Source organism: Astatotilapia calliptera, chromosome 11 (genome assembly GCF_900246225.1).
Source record: "Astatotilapia calliptera chromosome 11, fAstCal1.2, whole genome shotgun sequence".
Lineage (NCBI taxonomy): Eukaryota > Metazoa > Chordata > Actinopteri > Cichliformes > Cichlidae > Astatotilapia > Astatotilapia calliptera.
The window spans coordinates 26,892,064-26,915,477 of record NC_039312.1 but is presented as its reverse complement, the minus strand read 5'-3'; the positions used below and the strand labels follow the sequence as shown (position 1 = coordinate 26,915,477).

The window sequence follows — 23,414 nt, the reverse complement described above, 5'->3', positions numbered from 1 at the left end:
TAAGCCTTGATAAATCCCATGACTTACTTTTCAGACAAAGCTGTATTAAACGCACACTAAAATCAAACAAAAAACGCAACAAGAGTAATAAAAAACAATTTTATTTTCTTTAAAAAATAACCCTCCCCAACAGAGTTCCCATACTATCACATACAGAGCCAAAATAATATGCTTCCACGTCCTTTCATTCAAATCTATTGGGAAGTGCTATGACAAGGACTGTTCTTGATCAGTGGCTTCAATATTGCTTAGTCAGACCGTGAGGCTGCGTGGAGGGGGAACGGACTCTCCCGTGTCCACATGATACATTTCCAGGGTGACTGCCATTTCGTCTCCCCCCTTTGCAAGGTGCTTTGTGGCTTCAGTGAGTGAAGAACTGCATCTGGTTTCAGTGGTGTTGGGGAAATGCCCCCAGGTTGATATTTTTCCTTTCTTTCTTTCTTTCTTTCTTTCTTTTTTTTAAAACGCAGAATGAGGGGCAGAAGACTGGCCCCGACTGTGAAAAGCCCCTCAACTGCTGGGCCAAAATACATAACAGGTTAATATTATATATTCATATATACAAATCACCGTGGACACAATGAAGGATCAGTAAAACGGTGTACAAAGGCATTTTGATTATGCAAGTTCATAAACATGATTTAAAAATCAAACTCATCTGATCTCTTATCTTTTGATCCCTTTCGACTCAAAAGGGGGTCTGACCATCAGACAAGATTTGAGGCGCTTAAAGGGCAACTGAGGTGGAATTTTGGGACCGTCTCCACAGTGCCCTCTTGAGGATACACTCTGACACTAGTCACAATATTCATAATAATAATGACAAAGGAAAAAAGCAGTCTTTATAACCATTACACAATCGAGGCAAAACGACTGACAGGCAGTGGTGAGCGCGAGGCTCCTACCTCTAAGAAAACCAAAGTAAGGTGGCTCAGAATATCCAGTCATAAAAAATAATTACATGCATTTTTCTTCCATAAATCCAGAAAGTGACTAGATGTAAAGGCAGGGCATGTTAAATAGTCGTGATAGAGGCCCACCCTGTCAAATGTAGCAATCCCCTAACTGTGCTGCCCACGCACACAGAGCACCAATAGGGATTGGCTAACACAACATAGGGGATTGGGGCAGGGGATGCTGCAGGTGTGTTATGCGACGAGTGAGAACAGACGGCAAGGATAAAAGGTGATGGCGGAAAGGTTGATGAGTTTGGCTTAACGTGGGAATGGGGGGAACAAGTGCATTTGATCAGCTATGTCTCTGCATGCTGAGAAGGAGACTGAGAGCGCAGACATGTGTGTGCTTCTGTTGTAAATGCCTGCAGAGGGGAAGAGCTCTGTGTAAAAGCGGGACAGGCGCAGGATAGGTTGGTACAGTTAGGCAAAGAAAAGCACGGGTGGATGCGTGGAGCGCGCCGCTTGGCGCCATTTCCACTGATACACGTTGGAATGTGCAGACGGATCGGAGCAAGGTCAGTTGCTGAAGGCGACTTCAGCTTTGCAGCACTTAAGTGATCATAGACTATATTTGCCTGCTTTTAACTCTACAGAATAGTGTTGACCTTGCCTATTGCCTTTGTTCTGAAAGCTACGAAAGTGTGGGTGTGAAACGTTCAAATGTAGAGTGTAAAGTCTCGCCAAAGGCTAGTTTCACCATTTTGAAGTAAAATAAAATAAAAGTAAAGTTTAAAAAGTGCCTCGTAAATTCTAAAAGAGCGATGTATAGAGAAATAAAAGATTATCTTCCTGTTTGAGTGCCCCCTTTCCATAGGGTGGCATCACTTTTGGCTGGTTAACAATGCTGGTTTAGGTGCATGGGGTGCAAGTATATTAGATACACACTATGCAAATGGTCCCTCTACTGTTACGCTAAACTTGCCTCTAAAGGCGAAATCTCTAAGGGACTGGCCAACCAGGACAGAGTGTGTGGCAGGACTCCTGTCCTGGATCTACAATATGCTACACCTGCTCTTTCTTTGTCTGCTATAATATAAAGACCAGAGGGCTAGCCTCGCATGTACTAACAAACTCTTTATGTGCAGGACTGGTGGCACCTACATGCTAACACTAAGTGCTAATGTACCATACCCCGGACTCCTCAAGGCTGTTTAAAAAAAACAGTTTTCAAAAACATTAAAAAACATGAATGTAGTTCATGATAACATTAAAATGATACATGTAAGTGTGCGTGCCCAGTACCACCTCTAATGAGGATCCCATCTAACAAGGGGCTTGCAATACTGGCATCCGGCATTTGGATGGGTAGAGGCAGCATCGTGGTGGCAGTTAAAAAAGTTTTTAGGATTTCTTTTCTCCTTTTTATCGCCTAGTTTTCTATTTTTCTCCCATCCGTATTGCATACTTACATACATAGGAGTGTGAAGGTAGCATACAATACAATTACATAATACCCATGATTTAAAAATTCAACTTAAAAAGATCAATAGTCCCGGTAAAGTAAAAATAACAGTAATATTCATAACCTTTTGAGTGCATGAGGCTGCAGAGTCTACCTGTGTTTTACAGGAGAGGGGATTTGTGTTTCTTGGATTTGAGTGACTGATTGCTGTGAAGTATGTGTAGTGGGCAATTGTAGGGAGTAAGGGATGGGGATGAGGTGGTGCCGGTGGGCCGTTTGCCCACTCAGGTAGAAATGAGGTGGGAGGGAACGATGGCGGCGATGGTTGGTGACGCTCAGGCGAAGTACATGGTCCTCAGAGTGTCATGATGAATCTGAACAGCCTTAGCCAACGCCTGGGGATCCCGACCGTTACTCTGACCGGACACATGGCTGCCCTCTCCACTGCAGAGAGACAAGAGGGTGATGAGAGAGCGAGCAAAGATGAGTTACACATTTCATGTCTTGATAAGAATAAAATTGGCAGCAGCAGCACACCAACAGCCCCACTTGCTGCTGGTCGTAGGAGTTGTCAGTGACAAACTGTAGACAGTATAAAAGATGTATGTAAAAACTGTGATGTCAATCACTGGTTAGCGAAGTCCTGTTATCTTGGTGTTTTGAAACTGAGCATGACTAGGGAGGGATGGACTTGACTGTGAATGACTTGTGATTGACAAATCATTAGCCAGTGCACACACCCTGGATAATCGTTAATTCTGCCTCTAAGAATGGCCATAATTTACAAAATTAACGTCAGTTTGACCTGAAACTACCAACTGTGAAAGTCAAGAAAGTGCTTACTGAGGCCACAGAGGGAGCAAGCTTACCAACCCCCCAACAAACATCAACCAACCAAGAATAAAGACATGCGTAGTCTATCTTTCGTAGCCACACTGACCTGTCATGTTCTTTGTCTACCAGATGGTAGCGGGCACGGAAGGCCACGAGACGAGCATAGTAGGCTGGGGCAGGGATGGAGACTGAGCGGGTACAGCGCACGTAAGTGTGGCACAACTGGTAGGTTAGAATCTGCAACTCATCAGCTGTGAAGCGATTGTCGTCCCATAAGACGTAATAATGAGACGGCCGGCTGGTACCCTGAGGACCGAGGAGAAAAGGGCAATTAAAATAACAATAATTTTTTTGTGTAAAATAACTGCAAGGTTAAAAGAAGTCAAACAGATTTGTTCTTATTATATTATAATAGAGATTTCTATGGAACAATAAAATATCTATTATAAATACCTGTATTCCTGCATGACTACACAGGTAGAAGTCAAACTCGAAGGGATGAGTGATGCTGGTGTCCACTGTAGTCCCTGCAGGAATGTTCCCACTCTTCCCAATCTGTCCAAAGATAACACAAGGAAAAAAACAGGTAAGCAAGTATGAAAACTTAGTCGGAAACAGAAAAACTGAAGGGAAAACAAAGAAAGTTTACCCTTTCAGATTTATCAGCACAGAAGAGGCGTGTGTGGTGACGTTTCTGCACCACGATGTAGGTGATACCAGGCTGATAGTCCTTTTCCAACTTTATGCACGCATCTCTGATGGCCAGCAGCTCGTAGTGGAGAATCTGTGTGTAACAGTTAGCACTCAGATTAAAACATGTTAAAATGGATTTTGGTGGCATTGTGTCATTAAGATCGCAACGTCCCACCTACCTGAGGCAACTGTCCCTCAGGAACACCGTCTCTGTAGAAAATGATCCTGGTGGGCTTGAAGCGGGTCGACTTGTAGAACTGAATCAGCAGTTCACGCACCATGTAAGATAAATCTTCAATGATTTCCTGCCTGGGTCTCTGGACGCGCACTGTGGCACAGTATCTGCTGGGATGGGCATCCATACTGCCTACCACCTATTAGAGGGAGCAGGAAACATTGAAAAAGGAATTTAACATGATACTGTGTGGATCACTGATTTCACTCTTAATATGACTTGCAACAAACGAGCATTAGGTTATTGAGCCCCTTGACTAAAGTCATCTCTCAAATAAATACACCTTTTGTCACTGAACATTCTTCATGACTTTTTACTTTATGAAAATCTGTGCAGTAGTTGAAGTATTGATTCACAGACATGAGTCATTTTTTGTCGTGTGCATATTTGAGCATTAGCATCCCCTAAAGGCTGCAGCTGGGAAGTGTGCGAAGCTCAACGTCAACCTTTTATTTTCCTTCCCTCAAATCCTTACACGATACCACAATGACCATTTCTCACCAGTTTTCTTCTCAGCTCGTACTGTTAACGCAGACCTGCTTTCCTCTCCTGTCCTCGTGACTCAATTATTCGTCATAATTGCTAGGCAACAACACAGCCAACCATAGGCGAGCTGAGGTCAAGGGCGGACGAGAGCTGACGTCATTTCCTTTTGAATGTGAGTCAGTGATGAGCCATTTGTTTCCCTTTATACCTCACTAATTCCTCTCGCACTCCTCCTTTTTTCTCTTCACTCGGCCTCGTGTGCTGTGCGTCAAAGTCCAAACAAAGCGTCATATCGGCGCTATGTGCTTTTGATGAAATGGGCTGTGCATACAGGTGGAGTTTGAAGCAAACGGTACTATGAGAGAACCATTGAATGAAACCCTGCATCACCATAGCCCTATCAAACAGCCAAAACATAACTGAATAAGCCTGTTTGTGTCACAGCCATCTCAAAGTGTTCATCTGTTAAAGATCAAAAACAGCAGTCGGCTGAAATCCAGAAAATAAAAAATGAAATTTGAGAACAGAGCATGTGCACGCTTATTTCATTACACCACTTTATAGCACTCACATCGCTCATTATAGAAAAATAGGGTTACTTTAAACACCTAGTTTTGTTACCTAAGCATTGCACCTATGGCAGCTGATGCACCATCTGGACTTCCTTTTTTAACATTGCAAATCCCCGCTGACTGAGTTACACTTCTGACACATCGAGCAAACATGAGAAAAAGTACCTCGAAGCCCGCTGCTGTTGCATATTGTTTCAATAAAAACTTTTTTTCAACCCACAAACCGTGAGAACATGTGCCTGAAAAGACTTGACTTTACTAAAGCCACAAAACAAACCTCAGAAGGGCTCCTCAAATTAAATTACAATATAGTGAAATGTTATTACAGATTTTCTTTTGTCCAATGATGTAAAAACTAGTTAGCTTTAAGCTCTTCTATTCTGAACCTACTACCTAATGTTGAGGTATTCTTCTCTTACCAGCATTAATGAGCACAGTGGCCATCGAGTCCCACTGTCACCAAGCAACCACAAACGTGCGTTTTTTTTTTCCCTGTGGCATCTCGGGGTCATTTGCATTATTTACATGCCCTTGCTATTTTTGATTTGCCTAAAAAAAAGGAGTGTCGAAGCCAACAAAGCAGCTGGATTGCCATCACATCCCAGAGAAACATTTTTACATTTTTTTATGACTTTTAGCTACTAGAGTACTTAGCAACTACTGTACAGTCAATATATATGGTACAAGGTAACCAGTGGCTTTAAGAATAATAAAGACCAAGTATAAATCCATTTGTTATCTAAAGGTCTTTGTCCTTAAATGCAGGTATATAGTGTTAATTAATGCCAATTAATTCTGTGTATGACTTTGACTTGTTGCTACATCTACACCAAATGACAACCAATGCTATAGTTTAAACCTAGAACATTTCTTATCGGCTTAATTAGAAAGTCTATTTTTTCTCCAAACAAAAACTAGTGCTTCATTATACTTATTCACATTTTTAAATAACTCAAATGTCTTTTCATCAAGTAAGCAACTTTAGCCAGTAACAATGAAAAAGGCTGTTCACAAGTTACCAGAGCCAAAAGCACACCAGTATTGCCCACCCATGGGTTTAACCTGCACGCCTAGATTTGAAAAGTGGCCAGGCTTTGTGACACACCGTGGTTGCACATTCCCTTCCTTTTCCTGAGATTGTATTTAAAATCATCTAGTGTCGTTTATGAAGGCCTAATCTCCGAGACTTACAGCAGTAATGGAGGGCTTCTTGCCATCTCCAGCCGGGGGGTGTGTGACATCTGCTCCCAGGAAGATAACCGGCTGCTGAAACACTGCTGACCTGAGACAGCAAATGGAGGAGGTGATGCAAATTACACAGACTCATAAAGGCAGTGAAGGGCTGCTGTTGGTGAGTCATATTACTGAAACGTATTCAAACGATCACCATGTCATCCAGCAGGATTTTGATAGAAAACTCAAGTCTACTACCACTGTCAGCGCTTTACACCTATGTGTCAGCATCACTCATCACCTAACTCAAGATACTATAAATATGTGCAACTAATTAAAAACGGGTCAAACAGAAGCTCACCGTTGGTGAGGCACCAGGATATTGTTGATCCCTCCCAGCTTCACATTGATTTTGAGGCAGAGGTTGGACAGAGTCTGCGGCGACGTCTTCACCACATTCTTAACCTGGACACATTGCGTGGCCATGCCGAGGAGGGTGTCACCCACACGCTTTACCTCCGCTAAAGGAAAAAGTTTGGAAATTACTCACACGACAAAACAAAAACAAAACATGATTCTAGTTTATTGGGAGCTTTTTAATACTCCCATTTGACCAAATGCTTCAGGAGTTTTTTGACTACTTTGAGCAACAGTATTTCATTTGTTTTGAGAAAATTATGGCAAACCACATGTATCAAATACAAGTTACCATAGACAGGAGTTTTTCCTGGCAGGATGACGATGATGAGCTGAAGTCCAGAGTATGTGTTTTTCAGGTGTCTGAACATGGGCTCCACGCTGTCCGCTCCCTGGGCATATTTACAGAAGCATGGCTGGCCCTGAATTGGCATCCCAGCATCCTTTGAGATTTTACGAAGCTGGTCTGTGAAGTTCCTGAAATGAACAAACAGATGAGCGTATAAAGCATCTCCGAGATAACGTTTTTAACTTATTATTTTCTGTCTTTGGGATATTACATATAGGAGGAATAAACAACATAAGAGAAGGATTGTTTTTCTTCTGTGCAAAAGCTCATTTAAAAATAACTAACCTTATGAAAGAAACAGCCATGAGCAGAAATTATTTAATCCCCCTCCCCTTCGACAAAATCATCTGCTTGTGCTCATTAGTACTTACTTGAGCACCTCTTCTCTGCACTGTTTCTGGGGGGCAAAGCAGGCAATAGCCCACACTTTGATCTCAATGCCATTATAAAACTGCTTCCCTCTCATGTCCCACACTCCCTGGTTGGGTGTAGCTATGGCACGGTTCTGTAAAAAAGAAAGGACCGGGAGAGACAGTTTAAGCCAAATCAGGTCACATTTATAGCAAAAGTACAGAGAGATGACAAATTAAAGCAAAAACAGAGTTTCCAAGGTCAAGAGCTTAGTGTGTCTACTAACAAACTAACAGTCAGTTACAGAAATTCACTCATTTTCCTCAGTCTGTGATCGACATGTCAAAACGAGTCTCTTCCTGTGTGAGCGCCACTTGAAGCATGACTGGAGATAAAGGATACTATTCTTCCAAAAGTGGAAAGCCCTGTCTCAGAAATTCTCAAAATCCTGCATCGGTATTCAGTTGGGAAATGGGATATGATCCACATAGACTAATAAACATCAAATAATTCAATCACTCCTTGTGCTCTACCCATCTACCCTATAATCATCAAAGAGATCACTCTAATCTGCGCCTCTTTATAGGATAAAAGCGATCACTCTTTGTATTGATTTGCAGTAAACCCTTCATCCAAACCATATAAGCAAATCACACAGAGATCACAAAAGAGCCACCACATGCCCTCACCAAAGGAGTCAAGCTTTCAAACTTGTCTTTTAATCTGTCAACACTCTGCTCTGTGTGAAACACACACAACTAAATGGCTGCATTCTTGACAACATAAAAGTCGATATGTTCAGGTTGACGAATGAACCGTGCCTTACCCGTCCTCCGTACTGCAGAATAGGGGCTGGCAATACTCTGCCCATCACCTCGGCCATGTCATCCTTCACCTTGATCCCAAACTCCTGAATGTACGGGTCCAGGTTGAAGTTGGCATTCTTCATCTGTAGAGAGTAAAGGACTTGTATTATATCTCACCGTCTCCACCTTGTACTATAAATCAGTCATTTCAAAATGATGCACGGCCTCCATCAAACACTTCCCTCTGCAACTCACCAGTCTGCTGATCTCTTCTTGCCTGTCCGGTGCGGAGCGAGCTGTGGCTTTAATCATAGTTGAGGTCTGATTATCTGTCAGTTTCTTGATGCATCGTTGACCGGCTACAATATTACACACCTGGAATGAATACATTCAGTCATTAATGTGTAAACATTGGCTGTCCCAATGAAAGAAGGTTTTTAGTCTGTGTGCATGGTTGTGTTATCTTTTAATACCCTCTATGTCGATATATATATCGATACACCTCAGACGGCCAAGCTATTTAAGGGCCTAAAATGATAGGCCATTTAACGTAATGTGAAAGCTTTACATTTTATACAGTAACACTTTTTTATGTCTCCAGTTGCGTTTATGATCCATCTACTGTTTTCTTTATCGAAGACAGATACCATTGTTATACAAAAAGGAGCTCGTGTCCATTAATGACCCATGACCTGTTTGCCTTGCTACTCTGGGCATTAAGTAAATGCCTCAAGGCCTCTGCAGCAGTAAATCTTACTACTTCAGCAGAACTAGCCGTGGTCTATTGCCAAATGTGACATTTTATTGATTAGAAGTACAAAATTACAATAAAATCAAGCCCACATTAATAGTAAAAAACACACATCTATTTCAAGACTCAAAGATGATCCCACTCAGTCACTTGAAGGTTAAATGAAGGTATGTCGGCAGATTTTTGAGTACATAAACATAACATGTATTCTGATATTGATGTATTTGCCAATATTCTTTACATATGTACACGTGGGCAGTTTGTTGGGATTCTATTAAAAACCCCAATAAAAAAGTTTTGGAGGAATACCAGTTATTAATACACACAAATACAGACAGAGACATGATGAGCTAGTGTTGATAAACCGATATTCTGGTCATCCTCTACTTTAAATGGTAAACTTTTGGCATCATAGTTGAAACATCACTGAACACTTCCTCACCTCCAGAGGCAGGTAGGTGTGTTTCTGCTCCTGCCCCACCTGTAGACAGGGTAGGTGGGGGTATTTGAGCTGCAAGTTGTACTTCTGCTTGAAGTACTGAGCCACTGTACATTCTACTGTCTGCCCGCTTTCAAGCTGAAGGGGAAACCTGGTACAGAAAAAATGAGAACATGAGCATCATGTCAGTGTCATCACCCGATCGCTCTTCATTTGCAGGTTTTGTCTGTTTCTGTCTGTTATTTCTGACCAAACCTGAAAAGGTGCACTCACTGTCAAAAACAGTAAGAGATTTCCCATTTAAGCTACTTGATTACGTTCATAATAAACAGAGGAAAGAATAGCAGGTTTTTCTTATTCTAAAGAAAAACACTCCTCTTTCAAACATGATTAAAAATCATTATTTCAGCATTAAAAAAATGTTTCAACGAAATACTAGAAATACATGTTTATGCATAAGGAGGGACTTTTTTACCATTATCATAGAGCATTTCTACAATAGGAACTTTACAGATGAACAAGAACCTTCTGTAAACCTGGAAGGAACATTTACCTACATTTAAGCTAAAGAACTAAGATTAATTTAGCTCCTCTAGAACCGTTTTAATTGCTTTCCAAACAAGCAAGGACAAATTTTGGTGATTGGTCCAACATGTGATTGCTGCATTTGTACAACTTCAGCAAAATTAAGCAAAAGTACTTTCTTCCAGTGACATCAATATAAGGATGAATACCTAATATTTTCTAATGTATTACTCTAATAGGATAAAATAAAATAGCAAGACGCTGTCAAGTTGGGAAATAAATTTGTGTATTTTTTATGCCAAAAACAAAAGCAAAGTCTTACGTTTGGTGGCTGGCAGGACGTCTGGTAACATTGCATACACGATACTTTCTTTTCATTTGGCCACAATGGGTCACCTCCACCTTCAGGCCTGCCGACAGTAAGCGGGGCAACACAAATATTAAATAAAAGTGTCGGAAAGGAAGAGCTTAATGTGTGACCTGCTGTGATGAATTGCTTGGAGATGGTGGCACTGCCAACAAAGATAGGAGGCCGAGCCGAAGGTGGCAGATGTTAAGATTTTATCTGGGAGTGACCAGGAATGATAGAATTACAAATGAGTACATCAGAAGGACAGCTCATGTTAAGCAGTTTGATGAAAAAAGGCTGAGAGGAAAGACTGAGATGGCTTGGACATGTGCAGAAGAGGGATGGATTTACTGAGACAAGAGTGTTGAAGATGGAGCTGCAGGGAAGGAGGACATTCAGAGGGTTGGTGAGATGGAGGTTGGAAGAAGAAGAGGAAGACAACCAAGATACACAGAAGAGCATCTTTGAATGTCAAAGCATGAAGCAGATGGCCTGTAATGGGCTGATATAGTAGATGGGCCTGGTTTCTTGTTCTTAGCTACTCCTGTCAGTTAAGAACAGGAAAACGAGGCGACAGTTCATACAGGGTCACCAACATTGGACAGACAATAGAAGACTGCAAAAACATTGCCTCGTCTAATGAGCTTTAACAACATTGTCAGCAACATTTAGATAGATGTCAAATTCTGATTTGACATAAACAACATGTAAACATGGATCTATCCTGCCTTTATCAACGATTCAGGCTAGTGTAATGGTGTGGGGAATATTTTAGCACAATTTGGTCCTTTAGTACTAAATTGTGCTAAATTTAGTCTCCTTGAACATTTTACTGACCATGTCCATCTCTGTATGACCACAGTGTACCCATCTGCTTGTGTGTATTCAGCAAGTCTATACTTCAAATGCATAGAAGTATCAAAGTACTTTCTAGAGTGTGAATGTGTGTGTGAATGGGTGGGTGACTGGATGTGTAAAGCGCTTTGGGGTCTTTAGGGACTAGTAAAAGCGCTATTCAAATACAGGCCATTTACCATTTACTTTCATTATTTCTTCGGAAGGTACTTCCACACTTTTCAGTAGCCCACCTTTAATTTCCTTGGTGAAGCGGACCCTTTGTGAGTCAGTGAGGGTTTTGGGTTGCTCATCAATGTTGCGAATGTCCAAAACCTCACACATGAACTCAATTACAGGCTGGGCTTTGTAGAAAGCCGTGGCAGACACTAGAGGGAGACAGAGAGCAGAAATAAGTCAGAAGAAAGTACCAAAAAACAGGTTCTTATTAAAATCTGTAACTTTCAGAAGACTGCCACTTTTTCTTCACAGCTAAATGAGTGTTACAAACAGCCATAGAAACAAAAGCAGCAGTGTAAATTTATAACTTAACTTTTGTAAGATACTCATGGCTCATCTTTTCTCACAGAACAAGTTTTTCTTTTCAAAATACCCCCCCACCCCCCCACCCTCCATGTTTCTGCCTAGTCACACAATGTCGGTAAAACCCACTGAGATCACTGGCTGACTACACACTCTGGTGAGCCTGTGTTCAGTGACTCACCATCAATGTTAAGCATCATCTTCCACATGGCGGGACGCACTGATTGGTGGAAGCCAAACCAAACTTCCCTTCCCCCACCAAGTGGGTGGTAGTATCCTTCAGGTGGGGAGAAAAATGATCGGCCCACTGGTGTGTACCTAATCAGAAGGGGTGAAGAGGTGGAAATCAATGTTCTGATTCAGGGCACGACCGCAGCATGAGTTCATGTCTAGTGATGTGGATGTTTCAGAACAGGTCACCTCAAGAAAAGCAGAAAACTTGCAACACCCAAACAAGAGGTTTAAGGAAAAAGGCTATTTTTCTTTGGATACTATATCTCTGATCTAATATCTGTGGCTTCATGACTTCCTTTTGAGCACTTTCAGGTTAAGTCTTCAAGCCAGTTATCATTATTACTTTGCTTAGCATTGTTCAGTGGACACTTTCACACAGGTGTCAACTAACACGTCTTTTATTTAGTAATTCTGATGCCTGGAGCGATGATGATCTGATGCTTGTGGAGGGAAGGACTCAGTAAGCACCGCTAAGCTGTAAAGTTAGAATATCACAAAAAAATAATGTGAAAAAAACCCCTGTAATTTTACTAAATGTTTTCAGGATGCACAAAACTCTTAGAAATAGCTGATTATCTGTGTGAACAGACTGTTTGACAGACTGTAAATACTGGTGTGTGTTGTTATGAACCTATAAGAGAAACTTTGATATACTCGACCTCATAGAGGCCAGGTGACGCATGGCCACATCCAGGGCTTGAACTGAGTCAAGGGGGACCTGCAGTCGGCCACTGACTAGAGTCTCCTGCAGCAGGCGCCATGACACCTTGGCCAGCCAACGGATGGACACCTTGAAGATTCGATCCTTTCCCTCGCCAGGAATCGTCACCTCAAAATCTACCTGAGAGAGAGAGAGAGAGCAAAAGGTAAAGAACAAATGAAATAAAGACACACCTGTAGCAACAAAATGAAATCCTCAAGCTCTGCAGTAAACTGTAGCCCTTTTCAGGTACTGCAGAATATATTATTGGAAGCTGACATTTCACTAACCCTGCGCTTGTATGGTTTACATTTCTTTGCATAGTTTTTGCATGTCTCCATACCTGTAGGTGTGACTGTATGTTGTATGTTGTATGTAAGTTTACTTTCTAGGCAATAGCTGGAGACACAATTCCTCACACCTGTATGGAAAGTATAAAAATATACAAAGCAGTTTGGTAGCTGGGCTGTCTGTATCCAGAAGTGCAAAATCCTAAATTTCTCTAAATAACACATTACAGTGTTAAAAAGTGAGTGAAAAAAATGCTGGACTATGTTTGGGGAAGGAGCAGTGACTTCCTGTCTTATTACCACAGACGAGATCCAGAGATGCTTTTGGAAAGATGTTTTTCTAATTGCCCGTCAGGGGCAGTCAGGTGATCTGACCCTATTCTTTACACATCAGATATCTTCTAATTCATTTACTTAAGGCAACCAAGCACATTTCCTAATCAAATAGATCCTTTAAGTATAGAAAATAACATGACTAATTACAACAAATACACACATATTAAATGCTTTGCTGTTTTATAGAAACTTTTAACCTCTCAGGTAATCAAGCCAGGGTCATGCCCACGGACAGATGAGGAGGAATCGAACCACTAACCCTGCTATTAGTGGACAACCTATCCTGCTTTACCACGGCATCTTTTTACCGTCATTCAAATATTTGCTTTCCTGTTAAAAAACTCAATATATCACAGCTGAACAGGGCTTAGGAGAGACTTCACTGAGTGACTGTGTAACACAAAAAAACACTCCAAACATTTACCTTCTCACTCCCAATAGGAAGTGCTAGCACTGTGTAGATGTTCTTCTTGCCATCGTACACCGGCTTCCTGTCACCAAAGAGCTGGGGCTTGAAGTGCTGCACCATGTACTCCACCACCTCTCTGTAAGCAGCAACACATGCAAACATGACATGAGATTAATGTGCAATAAAGCCAGAGCAAATCCCCCTCTGCCAGTTAAACCTCTTCCCTCATCAGGATGCTGCTTTTGTCACGAGGAGGTGCAGTTATTGAGATATTGATATAGAGTAGGCAGGATACAGCTGGTGAGTTCAATATCTGGTGGTCACAGGGGGAGAAGCAAGGACAAAGAGCATGGGTGCAGGTGGTGGTGGGGGGGCTATCTTTGAATGCATGGTGCCTTGACCTTCACTCAAGTGTGGGGGATGAGGAGGTCTTTCTAAAAGGAAAGGTCGAAGGGCTTGACCCTTGCATGCCTTCTTGGACCCTTTGTGTTTGAGCTCCATTTCCTTCTGATTCTAAAAGATCCTCTCTTAATATCAGAGGAGATGGTACTAGAACACTCAGTGCTCAGGGATCCTCATTTAGAGTTTGGATTTTCTGAGGATCTACCACTAATAAAAAAAAATACCAATTTGCTTCATTTATTTCTGTTTATGGCCATGACCTTGTTAAATTGAAGGACAACAAAGCTCAAGGGCTCTCTTTCCGGGTTCCGCAGACGGCCTGTGCTGAGGATTTTAACAAAATTTCATTTGTGTAATCAAACATTTTATGAGGGTACTATTATGTTTTAGCAGACAGAAGTAAAAACTATCAATGTATTTTAGGTTTGAGATCACCAAAGTTCCTATTAGGAGACATACAAAATTAATTCATATGTATGAGACTGTACTTAGGTGAACCTTTGATGCTTTTTCTTATTTTTCTGTCATATGTATTGTTAGTGTAGTGGCTGATCATATTAATCGTGGCTAAAGTTTCAAATAATACATTTGGTGTATGTAATTATGAGTCAAAAGCAAAGATTTGAGGCTGCTCTAAATATTCAATTCAGTGGGGGTTTTTTCTAGTCTGGGCACCGTGTGACATCAGTGAGAGGGGATATCTTAATATGGTCATGTCCGGCACACAGCTGTGGCTGTGATCAAAGAAGCCCCACCCACCTGCTGCAAGGGGCCTGCCAATCAAAAGAAAGGTGGCTTAAAGGGATGGAGGCCTTAAAAGGAGAGTTGCAAAAATATTTTTTTCTCAGTCAGATAGATGGAGGCTTATTATGAGGAAAACATGGTGACTCAGTGGTTAGTGTTACCCTGCAGAGGCGTTTAGCTTCACAACCCAGGAAAGACTCCTGCATGTGGAGTGTTTCCAGTCTGACAACATAAGTAAGTCACCGCTAAATAGTGAACTTCATAAACTGAGTTAGTACCAAATAACTTAACTTTACCAAAATCATTTTCTTTTATTTTGTAGTTGCTGGGATCTGTGCAGTGGCTCGCTGAGACCCATGGGTAACACCTGGGTTGATTGCTCACCTGTGTACGTTTATCGCCCTGACAAGTCAACCACTCTTCCTTATCCGGGTCATTAATTTTTTTTGGTCAACTTAGAAGGCTACATATTTAACTATTTGTTCTTATGTATATTTATTTTTTGTGTAGGTCATATCTCCTCTCTTTGAGGAACAAGGTAAAGACCTAGCAGAAGACGGCTGCAGAGTTTATAGAGAATCACAATTCTCTTAGGAGCCAAAAATTGGATTGGACAGGGTTTTTTTTCCCCCATCATATACCTGCTGACTGGTAATGCTAGAGGTGCCAGTTTTCATATAAATGTTGATGATTCATCTGACTATAAAAAGTGGAAGAACAGCTCTATCTGATTGGAGATGGGAACAATTGGTTTATCCCTGTAGCTTCTGCTTATCTGCCAGTCCTCCCATGATTTCTTGAAACTACTACAAAGCTTTATTGTTGCTGTGAAAGGTGCTAGTTACATGTACAAATGGGCATTTTCAAGCTCTCTGTACCTTGCATTTCTGTAATGCAGACTTGCATGCACAACCCAGGAAGTCTAGTAATCCATGTATTCATCATTGGTAGGAGAAAGTGAAAGTCCTTTTTATGAAGCTTCTAGCACTGAACTTTACTCACTTTTCCTGTCTTTATGTTGCTGAAATGCTTCACTCAAACTTCTCCTAATTCTATCATTCATTTTAAATGCTAACAGTGATCATAAAGCACTATACTAACTAGACAAGATGAAAGGCACGAGTGTAGAGATGACTTGGTGAAGTCTGCCACACAACCATTCTAGTTCAAAGTTCAACACACCTCTGAAAACAACAACAACAATGCTGTCACAGTTTAACACAGAAAACCTTTTATAGAGTGGGTGTGTGATGGCTGCATGTGAAGCCACATGAATTCACGCACCAGTACTTGGACAACATATTTTACATGTGATATGCATTGAAATACAAACAGATAAATGATGACACAATCTTTGATTTTGCATAACTTCTGTTTATTTAGACTTTGTTGAAGCTATGTTGATTTCCCCTTTGGGGTTATGGTAGGAAAGGCACCTGGTGTTAAATCAAACATACCTGTGACTTCAGCACTCCTAAATACAGGAAGTGCAACCTGGAACGTGCAATGTCCCAACGTCCCTGTTCTCTAAGCTGGTATAATCAGTCAGCATACAAGTTTCCCTTTGTCAAGTCAGTGCAGTTGGGCTTTGCTTTTATTTAGTTGGTTTGATGTTATGTTTGTTACTTTCTGATCACAAGTAGCTTAGTACTCCACAGGTGACCTCTTTAGAGGCTGATGTAACAATGGAGTGAATTTGTTTTTCAGTCTAGAAATTGTTGGCATTTACAGCCATATATTTGATTGAGGCTTTAAACCAGCCCCTGATGTATGACTCCACATATAAGACAACTGTGGAAAGTGAAGGTCAATCCCATCTTGTTGACAGCCAGCACAAAGTCAGACAGATGACACCATCTGAGGATGGTATAAAAAGCAGAGATCGCTATGCAACATGAACACCCCCCCCCCCCCCCCCCCCAAAAAAACAGGCCTTTGTGAAAAGAATGAAGTCACCTGGATCAAACATAATGAAACATATGTATACTGTGACATTTTTCTTTGCAGAGACAAGACAGACCGTTCACAGGAAGCAGCTCTTTGCTGAGCCATGGAAAGTTTGCAAGGTAGAAAGAGCACACTTCTCTCCTCAACTTTGAAATATATATATTTTTTATGTACACTTTATTTCTTGGATTAAAGTAATGAATGTGACAAATCACATTAGTTTTGTTATAACTAAAAACAGGGCCAGTAAAAACATGGACAGGGACTACAGGTTTCATGAAAAATACTAAAGCATACAAATACTTTGTAAGTAAACTAAGTTACTCCAATTTAAATAGGTGTTATACAGGTGATATTCTTCCAATGTTTGCATCAATCATTTGGCTTTAAGCTGCATCAGGAGGCACAACATTCAGCTCAAGCAAGTTGGTTTCAGTTTTGATTCAACCATCTGTCCAGTCACCAGCAGGTAAAGAAGGTAAAGCTACTGCAGGAAGGAAAATTGTCTTCTGCCTAATATAAAACTGAAACCCATCCAGGGAAGACGGTAAATTATATATTTTACTCAGTTTTACACAGATGCATTACTTTTTGTGCTCTTCATGTTCCTCAGAGTTGTAGTTAAAATGACTTACATAGCAGCACAACCTCCTGTTAATGTATGTGCTGTCAGTTATATAAATATCTGACACATGCAAACAGGTACAATTTTTTTTAACTTGATATCTATTTATATGCACCACAACTCCATACTGATTTTTCTCACATAAGGTGATGTTAAAATTAAAAGAGCGTTGCTTTGGCAACACTTTATTATTTTTCCAATACAAGAACCCCAAATTAATCATCGTAAATAGATGTTGCAAAGAAATACATTTTTCATGCTTCAAGTAGCTGTTATCGCTGCCTCTTCAAAGACAACACACACATTACTGGTTGGTGGCTGTTGGGCTTTCATTATCCAATTACCACACAGGAGGCAATTCAGCTACTTGATGACTTCTTCAATGCAAACCCACTGTTACAAATGAGTAACTTTGTTATTTGCTTATAACAAATGAGAACTGACAAGTGCTGATCTTTTCCATTAATGTGAGACATCAAAGAAAAGAAATGCAGAGAAATATTGTGACTGAAATATGTTACCTGTTGACTCGTCGTGGGCACTTGTCAGGCTTAATGTCCACCTCATAGTGATAGACATCCATCTTTGGGATCTCCACTTCGAAGTAGTTGGCCAGCAGCCTGATGGGCTTGCCCACGGTACCCATGCCTGGCCGGCGAGGGGCATGGAACACCTGCTGCAGGGGTGGGGGGAAGACCCCCATGGGCACTGGACAGATACAACATAGGCAGCCACAGACAAAGACAGGTAACAGGGAAAAATGTGGTTCAGAGCAAAAAGGGTTTGAAGTTGGAAAAGTGCACAAATACAAAGCAACACACAGGAAAAAACCAAAGGTAAAGCAAAGAATCAACGGTTGTGAGGGGGTGGCAAAGGAAGCAGTGGTGAACAGCAGAGGACAGGGCAAGGAGGGCATGAGCCAGGAAGGAAGCGTAGGCAGGGGAAAGGAGAACACCACAAGAGTCACTCGCAGGGACAGGAAGGCCGGTAGAGGGAAGATAGTTAAAAAAAAATAAACAAGGAAGATATTAAAAGGCAGATTGTGCATTTGGGGGCAGCAAAGAAAGAGACACAGAAGTATGTACAGCAAGGTGTGATCGAACATTAACAACAGTAAGAGCAGCCACATGAGGTCATATATGGGGTGTGGGTGGGGGGGTTAAGAGAAAAGGGAATAGGGAGAAAGGGAGAAAAACATGAATAAATTAGTAAATATTTCCTTAAGTAAAAGAAAATATGATTAATTTTAATTTAATTTTGCTGTTCACCAGTTATCACGAAATCACGTTGTCTGATCACATGGTTACCATGCAAATTATGAACTATGATAATCAATTAGATGGATCAGAGTCATCCAGCTTCTTTATGTTTAAGATTTTTTTTAGCTGAATTCTGTATTGTAAAAATCTGTATTTTGGGGGTTTGGGTTCGTCTAAATTTTTCAGAAGCATCCCTGTGTGAACACACATTTGATGCTATATGCATATCATTTAATAAAAGTACTAAATTGGGGGGAAAAGAGATTAATTATGTGACTAAAATGATTAGTGTAGCAAGGGGGAAATAAACAGCAGCTATTTTGAGAATCAATGATTTTAGACATTCTGCAAGAAAAAAAAATAGTGAAAAATGTCAATTATTCTTAGCTTCCAGTTTTCTATTTGCATATTTTATCTGCTTCTTCTTCTATAATAAGAGAATAAAAGAAATTTCTATAAGCATGTCTGTCTGTTCTTCACTCACTACATCTACTACACACATAGATCACATTTATTAACATCAGTTACACACTACCCAGGAGGGCACTGCACTTATAGTAAGATTTGAACCAATACACCCAGCATCTTAATGGTCGTGGGTTTTACTTTCAAAATAAAACTACTGCCTGTGTGCAAGAGACACTTCACATGTCCAGTTTCCTTTCGAGTTGGTTAAGTTTAGCTCCAGCTTGTATATTCTAGGCCTGAAGCAGTCTTTTTAACAGTATACATTATGCCCATACTAGTTTCAAAGTTAAAGTCTCATCAAGTCAGGAGGTCTAACATAGAGGGGGTCCTAAACTGGGTGCTTGCTGTGACTCCTGCCTGAGAGGGGCCCACTGCCTTAACCTCTGGGTCCCCAGAGAACAGCCCTCCTTCACCAAAACAAAGACCCCAGCTGCCCTGCGCCTCCATCTCGCAGACACAAATTCACGGGTGTACGACAGAGGGAGCGCCCTTGCTACGATGAACACACTCATACACACAAACACAGGGGGCCCCCCTGTACATTCCCAGCCTCACCATGGAGACACCAAGGCAACACAGTATTGTCATGGATATCAGGGGACCCGTGTATGTGTATGGCTGTTGGAGGAGATGAGAAGAGGCAGGGTGCTGCTGTGGTCATGCTGAAGAGACCTTGGCCTTTGTGGTCCTGAACTGAGCATGTTCCCACATCATGGCAAGGCGTCGGCATCCTCAACTGGAAAAGCTCTGCTTTAAATAGCCACTCCATCACATGTTCACTATTCAGAACATGCTAAAGGAATCGGAAGAGTAATGGCCATAAAACACTGTTTTCTCTTCTTAGCGGGTATATGACAGATTAAAGTAAAAATCATTGTATCTTAGACCATCAGAACTTTTATACATCACTGGATTGGTTTAACAAGATTAGTGAAGGGATTAGACGTCTTTCATTCAAAATATATTCCCTTTAATGATTGTGGTGGAGCAATGTCTAACACTTCAAACACAGGTCTGACGTAGGTGTTCAATTTGGGGTTCAGTGAGATCTGGTGACTGCAAGTAAAAATCTCAGGATATGATTCACATCAGTTTTACACTAAACTATCCAGTGAGCCCTTGTGCTCTACGGAAGGTAGGTACTGTCATCCTGGAAGAGATCACTGTCGTCAAGACAGTGATTAACAGATTAAGATGATATCTTAGAAGAAATCAATATTGATTTTCAATGTCTCACAAACCATGCCAGCAGCACAACTGTACCACGTAATATCCTCAGTGTAGGGGGTCAAGTATTCTGGTTTTTCCTTTAATCTGTCACCTATCCGTGTGTGTGTGTGTGTGTGTGTTCATATGAATATCAAAGTGTAGAATCACAAGTCCCTAAAACACATCTGACAAGCACTGTAAACACAGACACCAGACATGTGGTGCCCGCACGTACTTTATGTGCAAGAAAGCATGTACGCGTGTGAATGCGTGAGTGTCTATACCATGTTTTGATTGTTGCGCACGCACACACAATGACACACACTTCGCCCTCGTGCCAGTGAAGGCAGATGGTGAGAAGCGGAGCCAGCCCTCTCACATATCCCAACACAATAGCAGTCTTTCCCGGGCGGTAAGACTTAAAGCGGAGCTTTGGCGCTGCATCACAACATGAAGACACTCGCTACTTGAATCCTTTAAATGACGTAATACGCAATAACATCAAGTCACATGGGAATGACTATTTTAAAGTCATACCTGGGATAACACGTTGTTGTTGTGTGTTTCGTTTTGGCTTCCTTTGCGGGACAACAAATAAAACAAATAAAGGATCTCAATGTGAACTTTTTAAACAACTCCACATTAAGTTTGCTGGTAATGGCAAAGATGTGTGGCTGGTGATGCTATACAAATACACACAAAAAAAGTTAAACTAGAGAACAATTAGGCTCCAAAAATACAAGATACTGGCTTATAAGCTAAATTATAAGCCAAGTACACAAATTACAAGAAAGATTCATTTAGGCATCACTTGTGTTGGCCAAATCAGTTGTGTGTCTCCAAGTATTTGGCTGTTGACAGTGAGCCAAATGTAACCAGAAAAATCTTTCAAAATAGAAAACTGAATCATCACACTTGAAACACAAAAGGAGACGTTGAAATAAGGGGCCTCTAGAGAGCCCCCCCGCATCCTAAGAAATTAAAACAGGCCTATTCAACTAATTTCAAGGTTCAGGATCTGAAATGATGACGTGATTTTACCATCAGGGCCTGCTTTGCATAAACACAAGCCTGAAGATATCCAAAGAGGATTCAGGGATCGTTAACGAGTTCATGTCAAAACATTTTGCATCAATTAAAAATACAAGTCTTTATAAAAGCCATGCCTTCAACAAATTTAAGACATTCATGGCATGGTTGCATTATTAATGCCGGGCACTCAAGACGTTCCACAGTAAACAGACTTTAGACCTGGGCATAAAGTCAAGTCCAGTGAGTGCTTTAATTGCAGGTCTCCACACCTCAGTATCAAACAAGAAAACTACCAAATGAAGCCCATCTCTGATCTGACTGGCACTGTCTGCAGATACAGAATCAAACCGCAACACATAAATATAATGCTCTGCATGCTTCTCTCAGTCTAAACGCAGATTATGTCATCTCGAACAGGAAGAGGAGATAAGCCTTTTTCCCTCCTTCTTATTTCACATAGATAAATAATTCAGTTATCGCTGCAGATGGTAGGCCCGAGGTTGTCGTTAATGTGTGCATTTAAGGACACTGTGCTAAACTCTCTCTTGACAACCTTAACTATATTAGCAAACGTAACCTGTCAGTGAAAGGGAGGCTGGTCTGTTCCGTGGGGCGTGCGGGTGCAGCCAGCTGCTGCTGCTGCTGCTTGAAGGCGGGCTTCACCTCGTCCCTCCTCACCAAGATTCCCACGACCTCCCTGCCCCCGCGCATGGCTGAGGATATTGTCAGACTCCAAAAAGGCTCATTTGCAGCTATAAATCTGGACAAATAATAACGCTTTCTATGGAGTGCAGTGCATGCAGACAGCAAGACAGCTCCTCTCCATCTCACACCCTCTCTTCTCTAAACGTTCGATGCAACAGAGAGGCTTGACACCAAGCATCCTCGTACATCCCCCCCGATGCTAAGGCCAAGCTACAGTGTCTAGTTTTATCAGCTGCAGTTTGGCCCGCAGTATAGACCCGGATTGGTTGCATTTAAAACCACTTAAGTAAAAATAAACCTACCAGCGCCAGACGGTCCCGGCTCCATCCCATTCACTTAGCCGCGCGGGTACAAGCTAGCTAGTCCGGGGGGTGCTGTGGCCAAACCGCCGGCCCCCTTCAGGCTGGAAGCGTCTCAGACTTCCAGCCCCCTCCTCTCGGCGTGCAGTCTTCTCCTTTCTCGGTGTACCCCCCCCCCCTGCCCCTACCAGACACCCCCCCAGACCCGCAGAGGAGTTAAGGCTAACGCCGATAGCTGCCAGTTGCTCGTCTGCCCGTTGACCCTATAGCCAGTAACGGCGCAGCTGCAGGGCGATGCCGTCCTATTTCAAACCACTCTTCCTCGGCGGCGCAGCGGGATCCTTCCCGGTGCTCTGATTTAGCCGATGGTCCGCAGCGCTGTAATTTCTTGCCGTTCTGTTGTGCTCCTGCTCACCGTTCAAGCAGGACTCTCCAGCGGAACAAAAAAGGCCAGCCCCTCGCCCCCCTCAAAAAATCTGAAACTTCTTCTTTGCCATTGGAAAGTGTGAAGGAAGTGTTGACGAACTTGCTGTCACACCCCAGAGGTCGAAGGTGGAACTACACTGCAGATATGCAAATACAGCCAAATTATGTTTCACGTGTCAGAGACTGTGTGCTCAACGCTGAGGTTTAAAACTAATGATCACTCGTCTTAAAAAATACAGCCAACATATTCTGAGTACATTTTAAAGGTGCTACATCAGGGGTTTGATCAGTTTAATCTCAAAGGGGGAAGATCAGTAAAATTATCTATAATAACAACCTAGAGCATAATAACCTATATATCTGCTGGTGTAAAGAAGTTAAAGAACATTGTGAAACACATTTATTCTAACATTCTTTTATGAAACAGATGATTGAAAGTCAAAGAGTTCTCAACTTCAAGACCTTTCCATCACATGCATCAACCAAAGCAGAAAGTGGACCATTTGGCTTCGTCATGTTCACATTAACAGCTATTGCAGTTGTGCCATTAGCAATCTTGAAATATAACATTTAACCTTAATTGATAAACTTGTCAACCTACATGCTTGATATGT

The 23,414-nt window shown here is 41.6% G+C and overlaps 1 protein-coding gene across 1 annotated transcript; it reads right to left on the bottom strand.

Annotated features, from left to right (window-relative positions):
• Nucleotides 1–85: 85 nt before the first annotated feature.
• Nucleotides 86–22,899, bottom strand: ago1 (argonaute RISC component 1). The gene is made up of 19 exons (XM_026185428.1): nucleotides 22,378–22,899; nucleotides 17,924–18,110; nucleotides 13,700–13,820; nucleotides 12,609–12,790; nucleotides 11,897–12,033; nucleotides 11,427–11,561; nucleotides 10,312–10,399; nucleotides 9,468–9,615; nucleotides 8,530–8,649; nucleotides 8,295–8,417; nucleotides 7,489–7,622; nucleotides 7,061–7,245; nucleotides 6,713–6,872; nucleotides 6,370–6,460; nucleotides 4,065–4,259; nucleotides 3,842–3,976; nucleotides 3,646–3,747; nucleotides 3,299–3,498; nucleotides 86–2,802 (listed from the first exon to the last, which is right to left on the bottom strand). The coding sequence occupies exons 1-19, from the start codon at nucleotides 22,400–22,402 to the stop codon at nucleotides 2,694–2,696; spliced, it is 2,577 nt and encodes an 858-aa protein (XP_026041213.1). The 5' UTR covers nucleotides 22,403–22,899; the 3' UTR covers nucleotides 86–2,693.
• Between the last annotated feature and the right edge of the window lie 515 nt (nucleotides 22,900–23,414).